Below are 21,356 nucleotides of genomic sequence, written 5' to 3' on the forward strand. Positions count from 1 at the left end.
TCGCACAAATACATAATTACCATTTTGTATTGAATGCTGAGCCTCAAAACTCTTTCTTTTCTTCATTCACTAATTTAAAAAAATCACTAAAAACACTGCAAATGGCAGGAAACTATATGCCTCACTTAATGCTTTAATAACCTAAGCACCTGCCCATACTGGTTTAAATAGTATGTGTTATTCCCAGGCATAGCATTCCACAGTGAAAAACAAATAATCTTGACTTTAATATTTTTGTGTGTATTTATCTAGGTCTTTCAATTATGATTTGGAAAGGGACATTCCTATTGGTGAATTCTCTCCACCTTTGCAACTTAAGACCAGCATAAAAGCAGGAATGTTCTCAAATAAAAAAATAAAATTAAGTTCTACACCAGCTATTACACATCTAAGGTAAGCTAAAACTGGTGTTTTCATGAGTTGAATTTTTTGACTACTAAATTCTATTTAAACCACAGTCCTAAAACAGGACAAGAGAAAAAAATCAATGTATTTGTATGTTGTTGGCAACTAAAAACACTGTTTTTAGGACTCTCCTACAATAAAGGAGACCTTTCAGTAAAAAGGTAGGGTCTACATTTTTTATCAGGCCTATGCAAACTTCAGTGCAGAACATATGAGCCAGAGTGGGGAACCACAGTGCATGATGAGGGAAATAGTAATAGACATTTCCGACCTGTCAAATACTGGCAATGGCCAGCATTTTGACAATCTTCAGAGGAAGTAAGTATAGTGAAAGTTTTTATTTATCTAGGTCATTGTCTTTTTCTAGTAGTAGTTTGTGACATTCAACTTGGCTTTTTCCTATGATGTAAAGATGTTTCCCGGCGTTCGAGGCTGTTTTCTATACTTGTAGAACTGATGCAGCAGCTTGGAAGGTTGTAAAACCTTGTGATCATTACAAAACAGGTACAGTTGTGGCAAATTAATATGAGAATGAAAATAACTTTTCTATAAATCAAGAAAGTAATTCTTAATAATAATAATATTAATAATTATTAAGTTCCACATTTAAAAAGGTTAAATCACACAGGATATTTTTGCAAAAAGGGACAAGCCATGTCCCTCCTGCAATAATCATTCTTACCTGCCTGATTCCTCTGTGGAACCATCAAAAAAGCTGAGCTGACTGAGTAAACTCCCAAACGCCTGCGTTGAAGTTGTAGCCTGGCCAACCAAGATGACTGAAGATTGGAAGAAGGAATGGAGATAGGTGAGTATAGTGGGTTTAGTTCTGTTTTAAATGCCTTATTTTGTTTTATTACATTTTTATTATAACTGTAATAACCCCTCTAGCGGTATTCCCAAGTCTAACTCGGGGTGGATTTTACATGCAAAAATCGGTATTCCCGAGTCAGACTCCTCCGATCTCCAGCCGTAAAGTGCAGAGACGTCCTACGGGGGTTTCCTAGTGACGTTGGTACATGGGTCGGTGCGGCCGGGACTTAGCGGCAGAGAAATTCAAATAGTTTTGTATTGGATTCAATACAAAATAGCTGTATTGAGTCCAATACAAAGAAATATTCATATAATATACATGCTACAGTACACATATTACATTATACATTATTTTTTATTTTTAACAGATGTTTGTGTTTTTTTTTGTTTTTTTTGTTGTGTAAAATAAGTTTCCATGCAAAAAATGGTGCCGCTTTTTGCATGGAAATATGGCCAGAATCAAACCGCTAGGGAGGTTAAAGTAAATCTGGTATATAAGTTGTTATTGCTGACCACATTATATTTTTTTTTCTTTGGAAAACTATTTTTCTTTGGTTGTAATGTTGGTTCCCTGGCTTCAACACAATAATTACACTTTTTTCGACTTGTGACTCAAAATATGGCATCCAGAAACAACCAGTCAATTAGTGTTTTTCATTTATTTTTTATAAGAAAAAGGCTAATAATAACATCCCTACATACTATTTTAATAATAATTTTAACTATTTTAGCTGTTCCTTTGTCAGTCTTTGCTCAAAGTGAATCTGACTATGGTTGTCCTTTTGGATTTAGCACAGCATCAGTGTGATCAAAAATTAGCCAGGCAAACATTGGTACTCATCACTATTGAGAGATATTAGAATCATTCAGTGTAAAAATTGCAGATTTTAATAAGTGTTAGAAAAATTAGAAAATTCAACACTTGAAAGTATGACAGTTGCTTCTTTCTCAGCTCTGTCACTGTAGCTTTTCTAGCATCTAAAATTCCAGAGTTATCTTGAATACACTGGATACACCATAAGAAAAAGAAGGTAATACAGCTAGCACTTTAACAAGTGCCTTGTTAAATATACATGGTTGGTCTGGTGAAAAGGTCTATTTAAGCCTCAGATGTCTTTGTCCTACTGGTATCATATGTATGGTTACCTTTAAACATTCTCATTTTAGGAACCTGCTGTTATCAACTGTGAATTTCAACAATTATGAAGAGAAATTCCACATGCTTCTGCACCTTGAAGAGATACAAATGGAGATTGACATCAGAAGATATGATCAGAAACGTCAGGAAATGCTGCAGGATCCAAGACAGCGGCAGATCTTAACTCTTGATGTAAATGTATTATATTTGAAATGTCTGCAAAAATCCAGGATCCACTTATTAATTTTCTAACATGAATGCCTTTAAAATATATTTTGTCAAAGGCCTTACAAATTGGAGTTTAAAAATCTCCAAAACTAAGATGTTTGAAGTGCACCTGTGCCAACATCAAGATGATGTCCCTATAGATTTGCCACACTATTATTACGTCTCGAAACAGTATCTCCTATCTGAATCTCACTCATTTTCATTATCTCAGAAAGCCTGAGACAAGAATGTGTATGGAGGGATGAAGCTAAACTTCTATATGCAGTACAAACACCAGGAAACATGCCAATGACTGACATGATAACGAACAACAGCTCTCCCATTAAACAGGATATGTCTTGGGCTAAATACACTGAATGCTAGTATGAACGATTATGACTATCTTGGGATAGACCCAGTGTATGTACTGCAGTCCCTTCATGCCTCTTGCTCTTCTTCCCCTCTTCATAAGACTGAGCAGCACTGTGTGTGCAGCGCTCATTCATTCTAATGTCCCTGAAAATAATCACAAAAAAAATTGTTTAGTGATAGAAATTTACCGAGTGTACAAAGTTTTTAACTATTCAATGTGAACGACTGCATCACTTCTGTACTGTAAAATACAAGGAATTATACTCTGATGACATTAGTTTGGTAAAAATGTTTTTAAAATGGGCATCTTCATATGGGCAATATGGAGTTGGTAAATAGGTCTTTATTGGATGTTATGCCAGACTGCACTTCTGCTCTAAAATCATGACATATTATTACAAATATATATAAAAAAGAACAATGTATATGACGAATTTGTACATATACAAAAAAAACTTACATTGCCATTTTTGTACTGACATAGACTAATTTCCCTTTGTTTTTTTCTGACCACTAAAAAAACTAGAAGCCCGACCACATGCACATAAAGTGGCTAAGCAATAAAACTTCACTTGTTGCCCTATTGTATCAGTCACAAGCTAGGGTGGATTTCCTCCACTGAGCTATCTTAGCACAAAATGCCAGCAATGCAGCACATACAGGAAGGAGGGCCAAAGAATTTGAAATTATTTTTAAAACATGAAAAATACTTAAAAAAAAATTGCTAAGTACAAATTGCTCCCACTGATGTCTGTAGTTTTCAAGTAAGGGCCAGATCAGACTTGCAGCATTCTACTACAGGCTCAACTTTGCTCCCAGCAGTTCTCATTCGACCCAATAGGACCAATTGGGAACCATTTTATGCACGTGTTTGCATGTGCCCTTAGTTGCGGTGTATTGTGGTGCAGTTCCTGACAAGGTCAAGTTGCTTCTGGCCACATGGATGCTTTTCTTCCTCTGAAGGAAGAACTGCACCTCAACCGAATGCAACCTACCACATTACAAAGCAGTTGTCAAACTCTTCAGTTGACCACATAATAGTTGAAGAGGGGCAGTCGCGAGTGGCTAACAGTTGCCGCTTTTAACTGCAAGTTTGAAAGGGGCTAAATTAATCTTCTAAAATCTCCAAAGAGACCCTGTAGTTTTTTATCGGGCACCTTCTGTTAAACAACAGGCTGACCGGCCCCCATGTTTGTCTGCCTTAAAAAAGTGGAAATAAACTGTTATTTAAGTGCATCTGTATTGCACTTTAGGATTATTTATATCTCCACAATGCATATCACTTCAGAGATAAATGAAGGCTTGCTTTAAAGTGCTTTTACTGTTTGATTAGAAGAAGTAAATGCTTTCATATGCATAATCTGAGCAAAGGTTCCCCTTTGGTTTTCAATATCAACCTCTACATATGTAGGTTGCCATTGATTGACCTGTTAATGTTACTTGCCTTGCTGTCAGGGTGATGCAATGGTTCAGTACTCTCTGGAGGATTCAGATTGGATGTGTCCACTTTACCTACTTCATGTTTTGATTTTGGTTGTTACCTTGTGGTTTCTTAAGTATAAAAACAGGCAAGTAGCATTTTCACAGGAGATCAGCACTCATGGTCTCCATGTTTTTCTTTTTACAGACATCAGTTAAAATGTAGTGCAGTCAATGTGTTCCAGTGACAGTAAATAGAAGTAATATGTAACAAAAGTATTCTGAAGATCAGCAGACTGTTATGATTTGGTGACATACTACCATTGTACACTTTGATGTGTTGAACATTTTTTTTTTAGTGTGTGAATAAGTCATGCTAGCCTGAAGGGTCAATGATATTTCTTCCTTCCATTTGCATAGGTTCCTGGTGTGGCTGAAAATAGACCTTCTGTATTAAAGGGAGACCACCTTTTTGTGACTTTGTCTGAAGAGCCAGAGACCCCTGAAAAAGTTTCCTATAAAGGTTACGTGCATGGTGTTGAATTAGAAAGAGTCAGACTTGGATTTTCTCATCAGTAAGTATTCCTCCATTTGTATTCTAATATACTATATATTACATACATACAGTTGACAATCGAAAATCTAGCCATTGATAATCCGGTTCCTTCAGATTTCCGGCATGAATTTCGGATCGCATTTTCAATACAGGGACTGTAGTACACTGTTTTGCCACCTATGTTTTGATGGTGCTGTTCTGCAGAAACAGCTGTTAAGTCTTGCTTGCTACTCTAGATACATGTTAAGATGTCCCTGCTGCCTACTCCCTGGAACCATGCCAGATGTCCGCGGTTGCTGCGAGAGGAAGGCTGGTCTGGGTGTGGAGGTAAGTATATTTTTTGAAAATCAGGCACTCCTCTGGTCGTTGATAGTCTTTCCATTGGCCAGCTAAGTAAGAGGCCTCCTTCCCACTGATTTCCAGGCTATTTGTTGTAAGCTGTGGATAATAATTTATTAATTATAGCTGAGGTTTCTTAACACCTGAAATTTATTACAAAAGGTCCTCCCATGTGAAAAGGTTGAGTGAGGCTGATATACAGCATCAAAATATACACACATCAGCATTGTCATGCCTTTATTATTATGATTAGCCAGTATTTATATAGCACTGACATAAAGTCCATTGTCATATCATTAAATGTCTCTAAAAGGAGCTCAAAACCTAATGTTCCTACCATAGTCAAATGTCATTCATGTGATAGTATAGTGTAAGGACAATTTTTGAGGGAAAGCCGATTAACCTTACTACATGTTTTATGAGATGTGGGAGGAAACGGGGATACCTGGAGGAAACCCACACAGATACAGGGAGAACATACAAACTCCATGCAGACAGTGTCCTGGCCAGGATTTGAACCTGTGACCTAGTGCTTGCAATGGCTAAAGTGCTAAAATCTGAGCCAACCATGTCCCAATTTTCTATGTATCTTTTTTTAAAACACATGTAAGAAGAGATTAAAACATATCAAAGTGTGCAGTATGGTGTTACAATACATTTTAAAATACACGAAAATCACATGAAACCTCATGACAAAACATATCCAGTGCCTCAGGGGTTTGCTAAGCAGATGACATAGCAGATGCTTCTTCTTAGATGCTACTTTAATTTCCTTGCTACAACTTGTGTCGCCATGCCCACCAATATTCCAATGTTTTTTCCATGTGAAAAGTTCAAGAAAGACTGAGCTCCAGACAGTGTTTACAAATCTTTAATGCAAAAACTCGGTGGCCTAAGCTGGTTATTGCATTTGTTTGGGGCTTTTTAAAGGAACACTATTTTTTCTTTTTATATATATTTTTTTATGTATGTCAAAATATGTTGACCTGCTTTAAAGTATGCCTGATCAATCTCAATTTTTTTTTTTTTTAACAAACTTAACATTTACTATCCAAATCAGTCATAATCATTCTGTATTATTACAATAGTCAATTATATTATTTATTTATTTCTTGTCTCAGTTGTCTTTACAACTATGTATATTAATTACTTTTGCTCTGTCAGGATGGGTGATGCTTGCTTGCTCTTGGACAAAAATGATAAGGGACTTTGTTCTTGATATCACTAGAGCTAATAACTAGATAAGAGCTAAAAGCTCTGATAACCAGAGCTGCCAACTTCCCCTTTAATTTTTCCAGGATTGCTGCTTTGGTAGTATTCCTAATGTCCATGTAAAATTGACTACGTTGTGTTGATGATAAAAAAAAAAGATTGCCAAGAAATAGGATCACAAATCTTTTCTATTGGAATCTACAAATGTAAATAAAAGCTAATCTACAATACTGCTTGTTAATTTGGTATTTTTTTTCCATATACAACGTTCTGGAAACGTTTGTTTTAGTGCTAATGTTACTGTTTTTTTTGTTTTTAACTTAGACTTTTAAATAAATTTCTAAATGGGATGCTCTTTGATGTTACATTTACCTTTAACCGTTTGCCACTGAGGATTCAGCACAGGGCTGTTGATCTGGCAAAAATGAAAATGTTGCAAGATGCTCTATTTCCAACGTATTCAAACAGGAGCTGCACTGTGAACACAGAAAGGCTAAGGTAAAGCTTACACAACACATTGGTGCAATGAAGTGATAATATGAATGTGTCATGCACTTTGTGTGCATGAATAGGTGTGTGTGTGTGTGTGTGTGTGTGTGTAGGTATGCTGCCCAACAACAAGACTTTCCAGAAAAAGCCTCTTTGTGTCTGATATTGTTTTCTGTTGCTAGTGAAGCCTCAGCTTGCTAAGCTTCAGGTATACGTCCCACCCCTGTCAGAAGCCTCACCTACCTTACAGTTTAGTGTACAATGAGAGTTCAAAATGAACTATTGACCAGTTCACTGGGTAGGGATAAACAACTCACCCAACCACCCACCAACCCACATAGGCAATTACATGTACCACATTTCGGCTGTTTTAGGTCACTGTTCCTTAAATGCCCACATACAGGCAGGCCATAATTTAGGCTTGACATAAAAGTTAGTTTGGCTACACTTAACTTAAAGATTGCTTCTTCTGCGTTATGGCTTTAGGTGGGAATAGCAATCCTTTCCAATAAATTTCCAAAATATTTATCTGCTTTTTTCTTGTCTAGTCTGTATGATCGGAATCTTGAATCGAATCCACAGCAGTACATGGCAGTTAAACAAATTGTAAGTGGCATATCCAGACCAGCTCCATATCTCATATTTGGACCACCAGGCACTGGAAAAACTGTGACATTAGTGGAAGCTATTAAACAGGTAAGTAGAGAGTCCTGTCGCCCTAAATCTATTATTCTGAAAAACAATTTTTATGTGAAAATGAAGAGCAGAACATTTATTGATTAATGTTAATGCATTGTATCCATATTTGTCCCAGTTAGCTGCCATTGTTGCTGCACTAATGTCAATGACTATTGAGTCATGGCTATATAAAACATATTTAAACCAAAACACACTGTCAGACCAAAAGTCCCAAAGCCAGTGGGTGCAGTATTATGATACAACACAATAACTAATTTCTTTGTTTTGTTCAAAAAATGTGATGTCTGCTGCCAGCATTTATGAAAAATGACAGAGTAGTTTGTTTCTTTTCTGTTAACTTTTTTGTTCTTGAAATGTAATTTTTTTTTTATAGGTGCTAAAGAACATCCCTAATTCCCATGTTCTAGCATGCGCTCCGTCTAACAGTGCTTCAGACCTCCTTTGTCAGCGTTTGATGAGGCATGTAGACCAGAAAGACATCTACAGATTCTTAGCCAGCAGTAGGGATTTTCGTTACGTGCCAGAGGATATTAAGGTATTGGTATAATGCTTTCACATTTGGGTTTTTATATTTGTTCTATGAGGAGGCTTTCCAATTTCAGAGAAAGTGAAATGCTAGTCCACCTACTACTGGTTGGCGGCGGGTCATCGTACATCTGGATATCCCACCGATACAAGAAAATCCAGGGTTACCTGGCTGTGTTTGGGTGTCGCAGACTACCTTCAGGAAGTTACTACTTGCAGGTTTGAGACTCTTTGAGAAACTAATTGGTTTCAAAGGGCAGAGAAAAAAAGCCAGACAGCCCGAGTCTGAGCAGGGCAATGCATGGTGATGGTGGACAGAGCACATGTGCACCCTTTTACCTGAAAATAAAAACTTCTTAGTTACATAGAGGTCGTTGTTTTTCTAAAGCACTGTCTATTGAATTGAAGAGTATCTATGAAGGTTTAATACTTGATGAGGTTTGAAGATTAAACACCTATCTTAAATGCACTGAATATATTAAACATATAAAATCTCCCCCCATTTAATTTTTTGTACTTTAACTGTCAAAGTAAAATGCGTTTTAAACAAATGGTGCAGTACATTGGTCACATTTCAGTACTGCTTATACTACGTATACTTGTGGAGTGGCCGCTCGTAAGTATTCAGCTGTTTCCAGCATATGCTATTCTACAAAATGTACAAGTAATTGCAATACTCCCAAATAACAATGGCAGCATATCAATATTGCCAGTTACATGGATCAAGGTGTTTAGTCTTCAAACCTCATTTTGTATTGGACTTTTTAACATTACTTAATCCTATTGGTTACATTTTTTGATCCTAGGTATTCCTATTTTGTATATGAAATTATCTAGAATTCCATACGGGCTTATGTGCTTTACATCATTGCTTCAGATGTAATTGTATGAATTAAGTATTTGTATGTTTATAGCCTTGTTGCAACTGGAATAGCAGAAGTGGAGAATATGAGTATCCTAGAAAACATCAGCTGACACAGTACAGAGTTATCATTACAACTCTCACTACTGCTGGAAGGTAAGAAGGCCATAATATAGTTTAATATTGTGATATTGGTTGGTATGGGAAAGAATTGTAACTTTTAGTATTTTAAATATTAACATATTTATAAAGCACCAACATATTATTCAACATAGTACAATAAATAGGAGTTGCAAATCTGTATGCCTGACATACAGGAAGGATACTTGGAGGACCTGACCAATTGAATTTACAATCCCAGACTAACAAATTAAAGTGTGTGTTTTTTTTCTGCCCCATAGTCGACCTACTATGAAGGTCTAAAACTAGCTGTGAGTTAAGCTATTTGTTTCACTTATCTCAAGTAAATCAATTGAATTTAGAGTACAGAGTAGAACGTTTGTGGTAGTCTATGATAGTTTGCCACATTCATATCCTTTGTAACTACTGAGGAATATTTTAACTGGGAGATTTTGTGCCTTGAGCTCAGCATTAATGGTCGATAAAAAATGACATGTGTATGGCATTATTGAATAATCGTGGCAACAGGTTATATGCATGCAAATTACACGGCGGAACCTCAGGAAGCACTGAATAAGCCAACAACATATTTATAGATCTAAAATAGAAACAAAATTGTCAGTGGTAATAGATGGGAATTTTGGCATCTTTTGACAATGGCTGCCTTCTAAATGGTCTCTACAAGTGCCATTTCTGAGGAAGGAGAATGAAACCTTGCCCCCTTCCCCCAGCCTAACATAATCTGTTTAAACAGTATAAAGCTTTTGATCAAGGCATAAATCTGAACTCTGCTATTGATATACAGATATATTTTGATATCCTTTCTTGAGCCTCTGACTGATGTCATACGTATAAAGGGTTGGATCTCTTCCCTTTGGATCTCTGCTGGGACATCTTTCCCCAGTGCCTACTAAAACATGATGGGGGAGGCTTACAGCTTTATTATATGCCTATGCACCAAGTGCATCTAATTTAATTCTTGGTTAAACAAAAAAAAATTGGTTAGGTTCAATAATTATTTGCATTCCTTTATATTTTTTAGACTTGTGTCTGCAAACTTCCCATCTGGTCATTTCACTCATGTGTTTATTGATGAGTCTGGCCATGCAGTAGAGCCAGAGTGTGTGACAGCCATAGCAGGTACGGTACAACAATTCAGCCTTTCACCATATTCAGACCATTAAGCCAAATGCATCATTCATTGAATTTTTCACCTTAGAAATTGACATCTGATAACTGGAAATTATTTGATGTTCTACCATCTACATCATAATTTTTATTCACTTGGTTATTCTTTTTATCACTAATTTAATTAATCGATCACTTTGAAATAATATTCACCTTGTGCTTTGTAATTACTTTGTCTTTTTTTGTCAAAATACTTTAGCTACGTTTTCTTAATTGTTATGTTAGACATGTCACAAATATAAAACCATTTTTACAACATTACACAAGAGGTATAATTATGATAGCTAAACACATTGGATTGATACTTTTTGTTAAAAAAATGAATGCAAGCTTTATAAGGCATTCCTAATCCATTCAAGGATGTCTGTTCTATTTCCATTTAGCCCGCATCAGTTCAGGTTTTATTCAACAAAGAGCCCCCCTTACAACTAGCAGCCAAAAAGAGCACTCCTCACAGTTTAATATAACACAATTCTGCCAGTTGTTAAAGTAAATGGAGGGGAGCACCATTTAGCTGCTGGTTATTAATGAGTGCTCCCTGCTAATTTGTATTAGAGTGTCAGATGTGCTGGTCCATGGGTGCAAGGTGTTAATTAGGGAAATAACCAATATCAATAATTTACCTAGTATTGCACTCATCGACCAGCATATGCCCAGGTTAAGGAATAAAGCTGTTGACTGGTATATTCAGCTTTTACCTTTTTCAACCAGGTAAATTCTCACCAGATTGGGGAAGATGTAGTATATGGAATGCTTTCCACTTTCTCTAATAGACTTTTAAATTCATCAAATGTTCAAAAAAAAGTTGGTAGAATATTATTTCTTATTTTCTTTACATTGTAGGTATTTTGGATGTAGCGAAGGGAGGACAACTGGTACTTGCTGGTGATCCCAAACAACTTGGACCAGTATTAAGGTCTCCGCTTGCAATTGAACATGGATTGAGTTAGTAAAGTTTTGAAGATTTATTCTTTACTACTTAACAAGTTTTTCTTATTGCTATTTACTTTTGTCTGCATTGTTGTCTTTCTTTTTTAATGTTACATTTATCTTTTTCTCTGTCACTGTTACAATGTTTGATTAATAATGGTACCATTGCAGGCATGTCTTTGCTTGAAAGACTAATGAACCATAATCCTTTGTATGGAAAAGATACTGGGGCTTATAACGCCGAGTTTGTTACCAAGCTTCTGCTCAACTACAGGTTTGTTAATGTTTTTGTTTTGCAGAGTATAGCTGCTATTCTGCTAGCAGAACCTGTTTTATGAGCTGGTAATCTCACTTTACTAGCAACAGTATTTCATAAATTCTTGTCATACTAGAAACAATTCTATATATCAGGAATATATGTCATTGACGATGTGCATTGTACATTTTTAGCCACATGAGTTTTGAATTATATATGTTGAAGAAAAAGCAGCTGAGGGGCTTGCACCTACATTATTTAATCTTCATATGGGTCCCTAGATGTGTGTGCAGCTCACCTGTATCTGAGGTCCATGGCAATATATGTGGCCTTAATATATTCACAGGTCAAGAATAAACCCTGCACCTTTTCCAACACTACAACACCTTTCCTCCATGTTCATTTAAATACCAAAACGTTGATGCCAGTAGAGGCTCTGACCAGAAATTGGAGTAATATTACCTTAAACACAAACAAAGGTCAAATGCAGCCTAAGGGAGTGGCAAAAAAGCTAATTTGAAGAGTAAATATAGGTGCTTGCAGGAACCACAGAAAGTGTGCACTTTTTGCTACTTTTGATCAGGCAGCATTCTCTTTGAATTAGAAGTTATCCTGTCTGGCTCTCATTGCTGACCTCTTTCTAAAAATTCTGACTATCATGCTAACCCAGTACTAATATTGTATTTGTAACGCACTGCTTTACATTTGTAAATAAGCAGTGACAGATTAGTTTTCACAGGCTTCATGCTTGTTATGTGTCATTTGATTTGAAGAGGCTCAGAAAACATTCAATTTGGATAGCCAGTTAACTATCATTTACAGATGGAGGTCATTAATAGTAGTCTACAGTATATACTGATCTCAATGCAGGTTTCTTGATATTAGCTTGAAGCATTGTCAATGACATTACATAAACAATAAAAAATTGGTAATATAAAAAAACTTGAGCTAGAATGTTCATACAATCCCCATATGTAACAATTTCCTCCCATGTTAAATGTATATAGCACTAAAAAAAAGTTTCATTATTGTGACACTCATCAAAGCACCCAATATGTTACCGTTTACAATGTTATACAATATATTTTTCTGGTTTCTAGTAGTGACTTTACTGAAATATTGTCCAAATGTTACATTGTTTGTTCAATTAGATCTCATCCTGATATCCTAACTGTTCCTAATGAACTCTTCTATGACAATGAGCTCCAGCCCAAAGCAGACGTATTGGTCTCAAACGCATATTGTAACTGGGAGAACCTGCCAAAGAAGGTAGGAATGGAAACTTGACTTATGAATTATTAGCAACACATGGAGGTTAAACTCTGTTATTTTATATGAAATATTCTTGTAAAAATCTAAAAAAAAATATGTTTTGGTATATCAAGGCTAGTTGTTTCATTTGGTGTTTTGTGGTGGTTTTTTAATATCTTTTTTTTTTTGTGTGTAATTGATCAAACTTTAACTTTACATTACTTTTTGTTCACTTACATCACTTAAACATAAAATAAAAAAACGCACTGGTTTCGGAAGTAACATTAATAACCCTTGGGAGCCATTTAAAACCTTTTTTACCTTTTAAGAACAATATTAGTTTTTCCCTAATGACTTCATTGCATTTCAGTAAAACTTGGATAACAAATTTCCATTGTTCACCAGAATTTCAGGGTAAATAAAAAATAAGAAAATAAAAAAATCACAGCACATGAGTATCTGTGACCCAGCACACTCTATTATAAGATAATATAGGTGGCTAACACTGTTGTCTTATATCTCATTTATTACTAATAGAGACAAGCTCATGAAAACGTCCTCGAACTTCGATTTCTGGCGAACTAATTTCACGAGGATTTTACAGAAGGATTTCAAATGCGGCATTCATTCATGCAGCCCTGGGAATCCTCCTGTGTGCGATCCCCGGGCACTAGAGGTTAATTAACCTCTAGTGCCCAGGCATCACAGTGGATTTCCAGGGCTGCATTCATTAATGCAGCCCGGGGACTCCTGTGTACGATTCCTGGCACTAGAGGTTAAATGGGGACAAGTCTCCCTATTCAAAACCTCTAGTGCTTTCTGATTGGCTGAGGAATAGAAAATCCTTTCCTCAGCCAATCAGAGAGCACTAGAGGTTTTGAATGGGAAGACTTGTCCCCATTTAACCTCTAATGCTGGGGATCGCACACTGAGCTGATTAATGAATGCAGCCATGGCTGCATTCATTGATAAGCACAGCCCGCAATTTTTTTTTAAAATAAAATTCTATCTCGTTTGGCGAATTTACACTGGCCGTTCTCGCTTACAATTTCAGTAAGCGAGAACAGCAGAATTCACCGCAAGGTCGAGTTTTAAAAACGCGCTCGCTCATCCCTAATTACTAAAAAAGAAAACTCAACAGCTAAGGTCTGATTGTGTGATTTTAGCACAGTGCACAAGGGTGGAAAACAACAAAAACAATTAATTGGTGTTAACCCATTGGAAAATCAAAAAGGGGCACGGTGCTCACACTTGCACCCATTGAGTTGATGATAACCATGTATGCTGGATATATTATTTGAGACGATACGATTATATTTGCTAGACATTTGATTTATGAAAGTCTAAAAAATTAGATTGATGCAGCTACCATAGTGTGTCCTTCTGAGGAAGCCTTTGGGTAAAACGCGTCAAGGACGCTAATATGGAAAATGTCAGAAATTAAATTGATAAATGTCTGCATATGTAATGTATAGTGGAATAATTAAACATACATATAGGCATATCAGGGGTGTAGTGCGAATGTTAAAATGTACCCAGGTAACATTTTTTTGGTTATTTAGAATATAAAAATTCATTTATCATGGATCCCTCTTTATTTATTGTAGTACTTTTTTGAAAAGTTTAACTCCATGGATAAAAAAAACGCATTTAATTTTACCAAGACCATCAACACAATTTGTTTAGTTGACTGAATAATCCCTATTATTTTGTTTGTGTATAGGGATTTCCAATCATTTTCCATGGTGTGCTGGGGAAAGATGAACGAGAAGGAAACAGTCCATCCTTCTTCAATGTCTCTGAGATTGAGGTTCTCATGTCTTATCTCAAGTCTCTGCTAGAGACACAGAAAAAGAAAGGAATAGCAAGGATCTCACCCAAGGAAATTGGTGTAATTTCCCCATATAGGAAACAGGTACAGTCAATAGGCTGGGAGTAAATTGACATCTTATTTATCAGCAAAGTATATGCTGTCCGTTTATGCCAGCCTTTTGTTGAATTTCTTTAATGTTCATTAAATGCTGGAGAACTATGAAGGTAAAATGATCAGTTTGAACCAAATATTTTGTGTTACAAAAATGTTATTCAACAAGGGTTGTCAGTCCTTTTGTATATAAGGTACAATTTAAGTTGTTCTGCTAGCAAAAATGGGTCCAGTTGTGATGTTAATTAGAACCAGTGATCTCTTTAAAAACTTTTACAAGAATTCACTGCTGTGCTTTGTGTACTAAAGGGGGTGCCTCTTAGGGGGGAGTTACCTTTTTGTACTCCTCCCTCAGTTCCATTGCCTTTAGAAATTAAAAAACTTTTTTTGGTGCTACTGAAGAAGTACTTTTGTAAAAGGCTTTTTATATGGTATAGGTGGAAAAGATTCGGAAAGCAGTAGACAAAGAACTTAAAGCTGTTCCGGAAGTCAAGGATCTTAAGGTAGGACAAAAATAGCATTATTATGGAATGTTGCAGCATATTTTCAAACTGCCAGCCCTCAAAATTTGTGCTCATGTATATGTCACTTTGGGGTCTACCATTAGAGGATGCTAATGTTCTGCATATTATGTGGTGTGGGCAATATTTGGAAACTTGTGTGACATACATTTCCCCCCCAACAATGACTTTAAAAGAATGTTTTTTATAATAAACTGAAGTATAGGTGGGAAAACATGCTTTTAAAGTTGTAAAATGTTTGGTTTATTTACTGGTAACGTGCTCCCATAGGTCTCTTTGATGATCACAATTTTAGTGATGTTACGAAGCTTGGAAAGGGCAGCTTTAAAATGTTTTTTTTCCAGCTACATTTTAATTTTGATTTCCAGAAAAACAGCCTCATTTGTTTTTTTGTTTAACACGTGCACAAAAATCCTTCTGGCTTTCTTCTCTCCAGCAATTTTGGTGACATTACCATAATTGGTGGCATTGCAATTAACTTAGTTGGCTTCCGTACATTTTTCTGCAGGATAAAAGCTGGTCTAATTTTTGTAAAAATGTTGGCATTTATGAAAATTAGGAAACTTGAATTCTGTATTCTTACAACAGGTTGGATCTGTGGAGGAGTTTCAAGGTCAGGAACGGAAGGTGATTCTCATATCCACAGTACGAAGCAGTAGGGATTATGTCAAGATTGATGAACAGTTCGGTCTTGGTTTTCTGACAAATCCTAAGGTAGATATCTATGTTTTTTTTGTCAATACAAGCTGTGCTGCACCTGGTTTTCTAGGATGGGTATTTTAGCAAACATTCTAAAATAAAGTCAATCATCCTAATGTATTCATAAAATTAATTATGGTTAAAAAATTATTCAGAACAATATTGCACTTCTTTAGTTTGTTGAAATCCATTGGTGGACCCACAACCTCTGATTTGCTATCACTGAAGTAGTTTTGATTGCATATTGTATGGTTGGCTTAGTTCTGTGTTTTTGTATGTAAAGAAACCTACATACCCCAAGATGTTAATGCGAGTAAAGGAGATGAAAAAGGAACTAAGAATAAAAGGAAAACATGGATGGAAATACAAAATCTCATCTAAAATACTTTATTACATATACATATAACAGGTTGAATATTCTATTTACCTACAATTTTTTTTTTCTTTTTTACAGAGGTTTAATGTAGCCATAACCAGAGCAAAAGCCCTCTTAATTCTGGTGGGAAACCCAGTCATACTTAGCAAAGATCCGTACTGGTCACGGTAAGTATTTTAGATGCATTTTAGAAGCTAGCGGCTAGCACAATAACATATAGGTGAGAAAGTTTGAGGACTTCTAGCCCCCTAGTAAATTTAGCCAAAATGTCTTTTCGTGCTTTTAAAAGTTTTTTTGTTGAATCATTTTTGTTATACAGTATGATTTCATAACCTTTTTTGTATATGTTTTTTAAATCTGATGTATTTCTGGGGACAACTTTAAATATGTATCCCCAATATTTTAAGGGGTTTATTTATAAATGATTTCCCTGTGAATTTGTCAAAATTGTTTGCTGAAAAAGGTTCATATCAGTCTACTTTACCTATTTCAATGCATATTAAAACAATGACTTTTTCTGCCACCTAGTTGGTCAGTTGTCAAAGTGCACAGAAGTCACAATAGTAAATGCTGTTTTCCAGTGAATTATTGAACAAATTTAGGTCGAATTTTCAGGGGAGTCAATGCTCCCTTCTCTAAGTGTACATACTAAACCCAAGGGCTGTTTTATTTAGAGCTGGAATACATATAGCTTGGACCAAAACCTAGGGCCCTGGTGGATGTTCAGAAGTCCCTGCCACAACCTTCATGCTTTAGCAGTAAACCAATGGCCTGTTATTAAACACAAAGATACGCTTGTTAGCATTTGGTATGTGATGATGATTTTTATTTTCAATTTGTCAAAGTACTTTTTTTTTTTTACTGGGTATCTTTCAATATGTTTTTCTAGCCATATTATTTGTTTCTGGGCTCAATGTACAGAACTTCACCTGCTTATTTTTTCTAGGTTCTTGAGATTCTGTTCAGACAAGGGGGGCTATGCTGGCATCCAGGATGATATCTTTGAGGATATCAATGAAATAGAGTTTACAGAGTTCTTTAGTAACCTTAATATAAACGAGCCACCACCTGGTAAGTATGAACAAAGTATTCAATATTTATTTATTTTTCTTTTCCCAGTCATGCCAACAGGGAGACAGATCTTTGTAAGAGATAGGATACCTAATGTAAACCACTTGCCAAAGGCAGCCTTTTTTCACTCAAGTAATAAACTGCACAGCTGTCCAAACAAACACAAATGCACATGAAAAATCTTCCTAAAAGGGTCCGCTGTATAGAGAGAGATTTATAGGTTTTTAGTGATGACCTCTTTTTAAACTTCTACCTGCCTTGCTTTCTTAGGCTGCAATACTTTCACTAAACCAAAATATTTATTCAGCCGTAGAAAAGAAAGTAAAGTAAAATGTGCTCAGATGCAGTGAAGAGATGCACACAATGCATGTCAGACTATAAAGCGCATGCAAATAAAACAAGTGACTGGCAGATGTGAGCTGATCATTATTTCATGACCACGTTTCTATTTGCACAAAGGCCTACCTTGATTGTGGTTTTCCTTTTAGTGATATCTACAAGTATTTTCCTAACCTTTGTTTATTTGGATGTTGGTACCTAAATTAAAAACTGTAGTGGCCAGCAGAGGGAATATATGAAAGTGTTTTTGGACTGGTATGGTTTAGCTGGACAAGAATTCTTTAAGTGAAATCTCTTGAGACAGAACTGCCTCTTTGACTCTCGGGTTAAAAACCTAAAAATAGGTTTTGTACCTTAAAAAACAAAAAAAATGAATAGTTATTTCTGAATTGTTTGGGGCCCAGGTAACTAAAATTAAGGACCAATTTGTTGTGTAGCAGTCTGAGACTGTTGATACTAAGCCCCTTAACTCTATAAATGTCATATATGTATTTATTATGATTTTGCATGTGTATCTCCCGATATACACTTCAATCTTCATTGTATTTTACAGTGGAAGAGAGTGGTGAGAGTGCCGTGCAGCAGCAGGCAGAGCCAGCCTGGAGGAGTGAGCACTAACCTACCATCCAAGTTACTCACAGAGTACCTACAGAAGACACCCTGAACTTGGCTGCAAAAATATAATCACAAAGTTCTTCAGACAGCTGTCCTGTCATTGGGACTGCTGTTTTTATTTGATGCAGATTGTCTCCTGATATTTGAAAAACTTGAAGAAACTATTTTTTTTCTGAACAATCTTAAAAATGGCTCAGGCAAAACAATGTAGGTATTTAAAATGAGGATGGGTTAATGATGTATTTACTACATAGAAGAACATGTTGCAACATTGGGGGTAGGGGTGGATACAAGTAGTGTTGAGCACTGATTCCTAAAAACAACATACTCTTGGCCTTTAATCATGCTGCACACACATTCATTTTTATTTTATTTGCACTAGAATAACCTTAGGTGATGGTAAAGGTGTAACCTAGGGTAAAGCACCAGGGTAATGGCCTAAGCAGAAAAATTTCATGTTGATTGTTGCCACTTCTTGCTCTGTTTTTTTCTTTTTGTTTCTGATTCTTTTCATGTTGATCAATAAAGCCATCCCCTCCTTAAAAGGGGTCTCCTGTTCATGGCTTTATTAGAACCAGTTTGAGAATTCACCTAATGCATCAACTGCAGGGTATATAATCCATTTTCCAATGTAGACAATTCTTTTTTGCAGCATGGTAAATGGAGGTACTATCCCTGCCTTGTCACCACACCTGGTTGTTACTGAAAGCACTGTTTATATCAGAGCTGGTATGTAGCCCTGCACATAATCACAATTGTTTTTATAATGATTCCCAGCTAGCTAAGAATATCTCTTTGCAGAGCAATGGGGCCATTATATGATCCAAATTTTCTCCTTTAGTATTTAATGTAAAATTGATGCACTGATGAAAAGCCATGTAAAATCTTTGTGAATAGGTTTCTGTTATAAGTTTATCTATTTTTGTTTTATCATTATGTGGTACCATTGCAGTATCATGAAAGCCCATAAACATTACTTTACAGTGTATGTCCATCCATTTTTTTTTTGTAAAGACCAAGATAGGGTTAAAACCCTAATATTAACCCCAAGTTATTTTTGTGCTGTCCCTCCACTGTTGGGGAAAATGATCTTCCTATCCTAAACCATAAATCTATTATTTCCCAGTTAATGGTTGGTGCCCAAAACATTTGGGGTTTCTCTTACTTATTGCTCTAATGACAGACACTCTTTATGTAGAGATTCTGTAGACAAGGAGTCCATGCTTATCTCACAGAAGCATTATTATGTTATCTTTTTGAGACTCTTGTCTGAAGGATGGATGGCGAGCTTACCATGACCTACCATGACATACGTCACATGATCACACCAAGCCTGAGTCTGGACAGCAATATCTAATCACCAGGGTAGTTTTTATATTTTGTACTGCATTTGTTCTAATGTAATTTAATGTTAAACACCCAATTATTGGTATTTTTTAAATCTATGGCAGGGAATTGAAAATAAATGTAAAATAATATTGAAATTAAAATATTTTGTAAAATAAAACTAAAAAGTAAAATATTTGTTGTATACTAATAATCTGGACTACCTGGAAGAAGACACTTTTTCATTGTTTTTGTTTGTGGCTACATTGTATGTAAAGTATGGGTTATAAGGCTTATTTGTTTTCATTGTTATACTGAAACTTGAAAATACATTTTTATATTTGTGCAAATTAAAGAATAAAATTAATATTTGTTATTTTTGCTGAGTTACCTGTCTCAGTACAAGACATACAAGTATTTTTTTTTTTTAGCTGACGTTATTCCTGAGTGATATCCCAATACAGTTTTGGGTTCAGTCTACCACATTAGACTGGTTTATTATTTCCCTGAGGATCAGCTTTAAGATACAAGACTTCAATAAAGCAGCTTGAACCAGGAAGCTTTAAAGAGCTCGATGTATACAATGCAAAAGATCCAGCTAGGACTTGGAGCTCTACAAACAGGTACCACTCTCCATCTTTGGTTTTTCTGTGTAGTATTTGAGCGTTTTTAGTGTTATGGGAATAAGCTGATGGGCACACCATTTTTAACTGGTATTACAACTACAAATATCACAAAAATAATTGTAATGACATTTTTCTTGCATTAAATAAATAAAAAAAAAAGAAAAGCAAAATGTTGATGCTCATACGAGAGAGAGGGACCAGAAGTTCAGGGCACAATAAAACACTGGCTGTCAGGGCTGGAGAAAACTTTCCATCAGCATCAAAGACAATAATATATTATACATTTTACTCATCTGGAAGAGCAAACACAGGATACAACGTTTACTCTATTAACAAGGAAACAGAATATTTCAAAAGCTCTAGTACCATCTAGAGGAGATTGATGATCACTGTATACCGGCCTTCTTAGTGGCTGTTACTTAGTAAAGTGTAGAGACAAATTTATAATCCTATTTCTGTGCTATTTGTAACATAATTAAACCTTGGAACTCAAACATTCCAAGGCGCACATGAGATTTTAACATTTAGGCAAAGCAAAAAATATCAGGATTTAGTTAGTGTTACAAATTTGTGATAAAACAATGCAAAAGGAAGTGCAGGTGTCCAGGTTTATGGTATCGATCATGACTGCTCTTTCTTTTTTTTTTTGGATATGCTACTTGCCTCTTGGAAATTGAATACTTGATGGTCAGTGACAAAACAAAACAAGACAAACAAAAAGTCAGAAGTCCTTATAGCTATTCCTGTTCCAGGTGAAGAGGATTGCCATATAAGCCATCCAGTTCTAAAAGAAAGATCAGAAATATAAACATCCGTTTGTCACAGGAAAAGGTTCATTTAAAGGAAATCTTAAGGTTTATAGGCAAGGACATACTTGACCAGTGACAGACCCTGCCAAAAAGGAAACATTTTAGTGCCGACCACCACCAGTGACAGAGCTTGCATCGGTGTCAGAATAACCCCACAGTGCAGAAACCATAAGTGATAGACTACTCATAGTGACAAACCCCCTTTCAGTGACCTTACATGCCTGAACCTCTGTCCTAGCACTGATTCTCAACTTTCCCTGAACTATTGG

General features: G+C 35.8%; 1 protein-coding gene across 2 annotated transcripts in view; it reads left to right on the top strand.

Moving 5' to 3' along the window:
- The window catches only part of MOV10 (Mov10 RNA helicase), a 34,979-nt gene extending 14,628 nt beyond the window's left edge, over positions 1 to 20,351 (top strand). The window contains exons 6-23 of one of the 2 annotated variants that reach the window (XR_011922663.1): positions 253 to 393; positions 2,386 to 2,548; positions 4,775 to 4,929; positions 6,786 to 6,959; positions 7,499 to 7,646; positions 8,023 to 8,184; positions 9,089 to 9,192; positions 10,199 to 10,296; positions 11,188 to 11,289; positions 11,446 to 11,548; positions 12,682 to 12,799; positions 14,505 to 14,696; positions 15,143 to 15,208; positions 15,815 to 15,940; positions 16,380 to 16,468; positions 17,248 to 17,372; positions 18,265 to 18,533; positions 20,084 to 20,351. Coding sequence is in view for 1 of the 2 variants with exons in the window: in XM_072425778.1 (XP_072281879.1) it covers positions 253 to 393; positions 2,386 to 2,548; positions 4,775 to 4,929; positions 6,786 to 6,959; positions 7,499 to 7,646; positions 8,023 to 8,184; positions 9,089 to 9,192; positions 10,199 to 10,296; positions 11,188 to 11,289; positions 11,446 to 11,548; positions 12,682 to 12,799; positions 14,505 to 14,696; positions 15,143 to 15,208; positions 15,815 to 15,940; positions 16,380 to 16,468; positions 17,248 to 17,372; positions 18,265 to 18,329 (2,131 nt within the window). In the remaining variant the exon portion in view is untranslated. Of the gene's footprint in view, positions 1 to 252; positions 394 to 2,385; positions 2,549 to 4,774; positions 4,930 to 6,785; positions 6,960 to 7,498; positions 7,647 to 8,022; positions 8,185 to 9,088; positions 9,193 to 10,198; positions 10,297 to 11,187; positions 11,290 to 11,445; positions 11,549 to 12,681; positions 12,800 to 14,504; positions 14,697 to 15,142; positions 15,209 to 15,814; positions 15,941 to 16,379; positions 16,469 to 17,247; positions 17,373 to 18,264; positions 20,029 to 20,083 lie in introns of those variants that run through there. The other variant, XM_072425778.1, reaches the window with a different exon arrangement.
- Positions 20,352 to 21,356: the final 1,005 nt, after the last annotated feature.

This window comes from Pyxicephalus adspersus, chromosome 1 (genome assembly GCF_032062135.1).
Source record: "Pyxicephalus adspersus chromosome 1, UCB_Pads_2.0, whole genome shotgun sequence".
In the NCBI taxonomy this organism is placed as follows: Eukaryota; Metazoa; Chordata; class Amphibia; order Anura; family Pyxicephalidae; genus Pyxicephalus; species Pyxicephalus adspersus.